Source organism: Nuphar pumila, chromosome 9, assembly GCF_984573655.1.
Source record: "Nuphar pumila chromosome 9, dmNupPumi1.hap1.1, whole genome shotgun sequence".
NCBI lineage: Eukaryota > Viridiplantae > Streptophyta > Magnoliopsida > Nymphaeales > Nymphaeaceae > Nuphar > Nuphar pumila.
Genome location: NC_143257.1, coordinates 117178027 through 117185550, shown reverse-complemented (window position 1 = coordinate 117185550; position 7524 = coordinate 117178027). Strand labels below are relative to the sequence as shown.

At 41.2% G+C, this 7524-nt stretch overlaps 1 protein-coding gene across 1 annotated transcript; it reads left to right on the top strand.

The window, feature by feature from the left end:
- The first annotated feature begins 509 nt into the window (after positions 1-509).
- LOC149829013 (delta(12)-fatty-acid desaturase FAD2-like) lies at positions 510-6254 on the top strand. Its single transcript, XM_090017865.1, has 2 exons — positions 510-667; positions 4839-6254. Exon 2 carries the CDS (start codon positions 4882-4884, stop codon positions 6013-6015), a length of 1134 nt encoding a protein of 377 aa, XP_089873991.1. The 5' UTR covers positions 510-667; positions 4839-4881; the 3' UTR covers positions 6016-6254.
- Positions 6255-7524: the final 1270 nt, after the last annotated feature.

Sequence of the window (7524 nt, the reverse complement as noted above, 5' to 3'; positions counted from 1 at the left end):
ATTTTATATGGATGAACTCTTGGATCTTTCAATTTCAACACCTGGGTAGGTTTTTATAAGTTTGAAAGTGTATTAAATTTTAATAAATATTCAAGCTAAAATAATCATATTTTTTTTTAGAAAAAATACAATCCTAAGTATTTTTTCTAGCCAATCAGTCGTGACCAACACATCTGCGGAGTCAGATTTGCGAAAAACACCTTGAAAACTTGTGTTAGCTCGCAGCAAGCCATAGATGTATGTACGGAGGAGCGTCAACGGTGCTGTCGATCTTTCGAGCAACGGCTGAGATGGTGGGGCGTGGATCGGACGGTTAGATCTTGTGCTTTGAAACTGGTGGCCTAGGGTTCACTGTAAAGAGATTAGCATACGTGTCCGTTTGGGAGATAGCAATTGGGTATGAGACACGTGTCACCTAGGCAGAAATTTAACTCGCAGAGGAGGACAAGTTGAAATCCGAAGGTATTCCACGTGTCATACAAACGAGGCGTGAGACTTGATTTTATATACTAGGGTTTGTGGGCAGGCGAGGGGTAAAGGGAAGTAGAGAGAGAGAGAGAGAGGGAAAGGTGTGCCCCTTCGTCAGAGACTCTCCCGCTCTCTCTCTCTCCCGCTCTCTCATCTCTCTCATCCTTGTTTGCACTCCACAAGCGGCGACAGGTCACAGGTACGAATCCCATCCTTGACAAAATCTAATCACTTCTCTCTCTGAAGATCTCTGTTTTTTGGGTTCATTTTCTGAGTGGGTGTTGGGTAATGCACTCGTTTATCTGGAAAAGGTGGGATAAGATGGAGAAACGGGTTGTTTTCCGTTAGGCAATTTCCCATCTTTTCCCACTTCTTTTTTTTTTTTCCTTGGTTAGCGGGGGTGAGTTTTTTTTGTTAGATCTAGGTGGCATTACCATGTGGGTGCGGTTGGAATTAATCAACAAACTGTTTCCTGAAAAGTGGGGAGGAGTTGGGGTTCGGAAATGCGATTTACAAATGTCCCAACTTATCCCGGTTTTCCGGATAAATGGGCTTTCGGAAGACCCCCATTGTTGTTACACGAAGATCTCTCTCTCTCTCTCTCTCTCTGAGATGCATGAAAGATGCTTCGGATATCTGGTGGGTATATAATTCTTTTATTTTCCTTTTTTTATTTCCTGAAATTTGGTTGTTACATGTCTTTCCAAGAGCTTTACATCTTGACCATTTTCTTGTTGTTTTAAGGAGATTTAATACCAATATATTTTTATCCTATTGTAAATTTGCTCTTAGTTGCTGCCTACCCAAAAAAACTCATTGTTTTAGAAAAAAATTGTAAAATAATTAAATGGTTTTTGGTTACTGAGATGTTAGATCTACTTATCAGTGGTTTCATTGTTGAGGGTTCGGTTTCCCTTTCTCCATTTTCAGATGCATTTTTAGTGGGATCTTTGGATGCACCCACTTATCCGGAAAACTGGGATAAGTTGAGATATTTCGCTTGGTTGTCCCATAATGCGATATCCCAACTTATCCCTGTTTTCTGGATAAGTGGGTGAATACAAATAGGGTTGGAGAATAGACCCTCCCTCTGTTTTGCAATGGCGAGACCTCAGACCCACTTGTTCTTGTTTTTTTGATGATAAGGTGAAATCTCTGGAGTTGCCATTTTATCTGTTCTCTATTTTTAGAATTTTCAGTTAATGTGCCTCTTTTGCGAAAAATGCAAAAAAAATCGTACTCTTTAATTACAAATTTGCACCTATTTCCCTTTTTTTTCCTTCTGCGTTCATATTTTGTTTGGTTACAGATCTTGTTAGCTCCGTCAATTTTCTCTTAAATTCCTGGCCCTGTCAAGTAGTCCATTTTGTTTGTTCCTTTTCTTCTTACTTTTATAGAATAAATAATAATAATAATATGGCGTAGCTATCAATTTCGCCGCTCCCTATATAAAGCAAAAAGTCCTACTTTTCGTTGTTTTCTTCTGAAAACCACTTAAAAAACTAAAAAGTATGGAAGGCAAGGATCAACTCATCTCCTAAAGAAGTATGATAAGGTTTATATCGAAAGGGTTCAATCAATAGACTTGGTAGGACCCTTTCCATATCGTCTAATTCTATAGACGATAGGCATGAAGCCATAAACCCTGACCGGGAATAGGTTTCTTGATAAACTGGTAGGGGTCTGCCTGACCCCAGCTTTCTATGTCAAATAATAATAATATTATTATTGTTATCGCTATTATTATTAATTAAAGTTGATGGCCGAGTATCCTTTCTCAAGCCTCTCAGTGAATGAGAGAGGAAAAAGCCTAAGCCACCCAATGACCATATTAACCTTTCCATTTTTCATGTTGGTAATTTTTCTCTGTGTAATATTTGTTTTTAGTTTTCTTATGTAAGGACTCATGCATATTTTGTTTTAATTTTTCTCAACACAAACCTACTCCTGTTTTTGTTTTTTTTGATAACCAAGGAAAACCACCTCAGTTGCAGGAGTATAAATCTCTCTCTCTCTTAGTCCAAGGGAAAACTCTGGTTGGTAAAACTGCGAAGAAGTGCACCCAGCTTGAACCTTACAGCAAGAGAAGCATTCAGTGGGTTTCGAACTTGTGATGTCATTCATAAGTGGCTCCCACCAAACAAATGGAACCTTTCTGAGCAAATCCCATGTTTTTTCTTTCCTTTTTTAAAGGCAAGCTGGGGTAATGGCGGACCCTACCAGAAGAACAGCCGCCCCATGTGGCAGAGGGATTCTATCCTGGGCAGTTTGACTCAGGACCCAGCTTACCACATGGGATACCACCTGGTGGTAAACCTCATGTTTTTCTTACCCACCACATAGAGCACCAAACTCCGGCCAGACACACCCATGGGACTCCAAAGTACAGACCCAACATTTATGAATAAAACATATAGAGCCATGATCAGGTGCCTATCACATGGCCAGTGTGCTGCTGCACCTGCACCTGCACCTGATGCCCTCTATCAGAACAAGAGTGTGACTTTGGTGAGCAATACACAAAAATAATGTCTTTTAATTAAAGTGTAAGGGTAGAATGTGTGATTTCGTCACCCATTCTTTGGATTTTGACTGTTTCCCCAAAAAATAATGTCTTTTAATTAAACTTGGGGTTTTTTTCCCACGAAGGCAAAAGTTAAACTGTATTTTGTGATTAAAAGATGGGCCTTTATTTGGAAATGTATCCTTTTATTTTTTTATGTGGGGGAATATATTTATTGAGTGGTCATGCTGTTCTCGTGAGCCTCTGACATGAGCTGAACCTTTTTTCTTGGATGCTTTGGTCTCCTTCACATGCTCCTGTCTTTCCTAGTTTTCTGAACTGAACCCCCTAAAATTTGTGCCATGTGGGTAGGCCTTGAGTTGGAGCAACTCAGCCCAGTCTTTCTTTACCTAGTGATTGCCTTGGCTTGAGGTCTAACCTTTGACGCGTAAGGGGGGTTGGCCTAGTGGGATGGGGCCTTGGCCGCAAGATGGGTGGTCAAGGTTCAATTCCCATGAGTGTCACCCCTTCATGCCCAACATAGGTTATGAGGGCAGGGATCCTATTCTTGGCATTTTACGCTGTTCATAACCGTAGGGTATGGCAAGCTGAGCTAGGACTAACCTTGGATTGCTTGTAGACTGCAAACAAGTCTATTCTCTTTGCCCACAAGAGCTATGCAAACTTACATCGGTGCGTCAGTTTAATGCATTCAAGTTAAAGGACATCACTTCAATGCCTGAAAAGAAATTCAGGCCATTTTATGTCGTCATTATGAAGCCTTACCCGTGAGGAGATTGAGTCCCATAAGTTTATCAATACTAGCCAAGACCACGAATAACAAATTCCTCTTCTTTTGCGTAACCGACAATCAAGAAATTCCTCTTTTTTTATTGCTCCTCTTTCTTGACCATGCATTTATTTTTTCATTTCTTACCTAAAAGTGGGTGCCACATCCCGTTTCCATGGGTCATGCAGTGATGCGTGTATCTTCTCATTAGCGGGTTGAAGGTGCACAATCTCTGCAACAGCTTCTCCTGTAGACAGGGTCATTCATTGTTTAGGTAGCCTCAGCAAACAAAAGAAGAAACTGCAATTGCTTTACGTCGTGTTTGACAGGGTCAGGTTGAAGGGTTCGATTCCCATTGTCATTATTCTTACATAAGGGGAAGCTGGTGGCTCCCTGGGGTCAATGGTTGCGCCGGCCTCTAGGGTGGTTTCCCCGTCCGCATGGGTATGCATGAAATCAAACCTGTGTTGGACATGGTCAATACTATATATTCTTATGTCTTATGGAGGCCACAAAAATGATGTCATTTTTGTGATGTTTCCATTCGACCTATAGTATATAAAGGGACACGACACTACACGGGCATAAATTGAAGTATCCTTGTGTCGTAGTTCATACCATCATCTGACTTCATCTAATCTTCTAATTTTTGGTTGCCTCTTTATTTTTTTTCCAATGTCATTGATGATTGATTATATTATGTTTTCTACCATAAAAAACTGTTTGGTAAGAGATTACATTTTCCAGAAATTTGGGGCAGCAGAAGAAAACTCTTTATGAATAGAATACCACTTTTTTGGCATTGTTTGGGAGGAAGGACACTGGAGGAGAGGGGTTATGGCACTGAAAAAGATGTTGGTTTTTGTTACTTTTGTTGGAAAAGGGACAGTCCATAAATCACTCTCTTAAAGAGGAGACATTTATATTGTTTTTGCCTGTTTTAGGCTGCTATTTTGGTTTTGACTAACCTCTTAATCGTCTAAATTTGTGCCAAACATCGTTTTCCAAAGGCTGTTAACTTATTAATGCATAAGCAATTGCACCTATGTTGGTCTCTCAAAGACTCTGTTCTTGCAGGAACCAACCGGGCTCACCAACTTGACATCCCTTAGCATCCACCATGGGCGGTGGTGGCAGGATGAGCGTGCCCATTCAGAAACCCAACCCCCTCGAACGCGTACCCACAGACAGGCCACCGTTCACCATTGGACAGATCAAGAAGGCAATTCCCCCACACTGCTTCAAACGCTCCATCCCGCGCTCGTTCTCCTACGTGATCGTGGACCTCACCATTGTGGCCATCCTATACTACTCCACCCAGTTCTTCCACCTCCTTCCTCCCCTGACTAGCCCCATCCTCTGGGTCCTCTACTGGGTCTGCCAAGGCTGTGTGCTCACAGGGATCTGGGTACTTGCCCATGAATGTGGCCACCATGCCTTCTCTGACTACTCTGCGCTTGATGACACCGTGGGCTTGATCCTTCACTCTTGCCTTCTAGTCCCCTACTTCTCATGGAAGTACAGCCACCGGCGCCACCACTCGAACACTGGCAGCCTCGAACGCGATGAGGTGTTTGTGCCAAAGCCTAAATCTTCACTTGGCTGGTACTCCAAGTACCTCAATAACCCGCCTGGCCGTGTCTTAACCCTTGCTGTATCTCTCCTGCTCGGCTGGCCACTCTACCTCACCTTCAACGTCTCTGGCCGCGCCTATGAGCGGTTCGCGTGCCACTATGACCCCTACGGTCCGATCTTCTCAGACCGAGAGAAGGTGCAGATTGTGGTTAGCGATTTGGGGGTCATGGCTGTGTGCTATGGGTTGTACTCGCTGGCGAAGGCGTATGGCTTTTGGTGGCTGGTGGGTGTGTATGGGGTGCCGCTGCTGATAGTCAATGGCTTCTTGGTGCTGATCACGTTCCTGCAGCACACACACCCGGCATTGCCTCACTATGATGGGTCCGAATGGGATTGGCTCAGGGGTGCCTTGGCAACGGTGGACCGTGACTACGGCATCCTGAACACAGTGTTCCACCACATTACAGACACACATGTGACCCACCATCTCTTCTCGACGATGCCGCATTACCATGCAATGGAGGCCACCAAGGCCGTCAGGCCCATACTTGGGGAGTACTACCATTTTGATGGCACCCCCATCTACAAGGCCATGTACAGAGAGGCCAAGGAGTGCGTGTATGTGGAGGCTGATGACAGGTCTGGTGGGGGTGTGTTTTGGTACAAGAACAAACTGTGAGCTGGTAGTGAGATATCAAGAGTCTTGATGCTTTTGGTCTCTTGTTTTTCCTTTTTTGTTTAGTAGGCAATGTTTGGGACTGCTGAGTGCTGATTTTGTTGTTGGTCTTATCTTAGTGAGATCACAGTAATTTAGAAAATCAGTACCTTTTCGTTTTTCATTGACTGGTGTTTTGTTGGTTGTGTGGTGCCAAGAGTACCTAAATCACAATGTGTGGTACCTCTTGGATTCTTTCATTGCTCTTCTTTGCTAACGCTTTTGTTGAATGTGTGTTGGGCGTTCTGGAGTATGATCTCTTCTTAGGGAAAGAAACTCATGGATGGTATTACATGTTTTGGGCTATGTCACATGGACACACCTGAAAAGGACCACACACTATTTTTGTATAAAAAAAAAGGTTTTGGTTGTCTGCATTCTTTCTACTTTATTACAATGTACTAAGTGAGAATTCTCATTTGAAGTATCCAAATGCACCCCTCAGGATAAAAAGTGAGGTCATATAAAATGACCCAATAGTAGGAAGGTCTCTAATTAGAGATCAACTGTACAAGTTAGTGTTGGACATCTGACCAAACCAAATATGTTTAATGGGGTTTGGCAGAAAACTATGCATCCGAGTACATAACCGGTTGGATTCAGTATCACATGATGACATTTGATCATCTTCAGAATGAGATTTAGTTTTAGGCTCTGTTTGGAAACTGACAGGGTGTCTCCCGACTCTTCTTTTTATACTTGCACTAAAGAGTGGATTTGAATTCCACTCTGTAAGTTTCACAAAATGCAGCAAGCAACCACTATAAAGAGGTTTTGGCCACAATGAATGGGTGTCCCACCACACCTTGTAAGCTGCAGTAAATGCAGAAAAAACCTCTTTAAAGAGGTTTTGACCGCAAGTTCATCAAGTTTTTAGGTGTAATAAATTATATAAATGTTAGATTCAACTATTAATGGGTACATCTCTTGTCTAGATCCTACTGAATCTAAATATCTTAACAAATTTTGGGTGAATTGTTGTTTTATTTTAGCAACCAGGTTCAGATTCATTTGGAGTGATTTTATACTTGAGACAACTTTGAATTTGTTTAAAAAAAAATTATTAGTCAGATTTGGTATCACTTATATCTAAACTCGAACCCGATTCATTTACATCCACATCACTATTGATCATACATATATTTTTTATTTTATTCATCTTATTTTATTCATGATTCATAGAAAATTCGTATTAAAAACCTATTTTTATCGTTAGTTTCGAGAAACCGCATTGAAATAAAAAATATAGAAAATCATCAATTTCAAAGTTTTCCATGCATTTTTCAATATTTTATTTAATTTAAGAGTTTTTAATTTGTAGTTTAATTAGATTAGGATAGTAGTTACTAATTTTAATTAGTTTAGGAAAAAACTCTTTTGAAAAACACGTTTTTGAGGAAGACCTATTTGAAAATTTTGAAAATATTCCTGACTTTCATAGAAAATCGTGTTTTGACCTAATTTTTATTATAA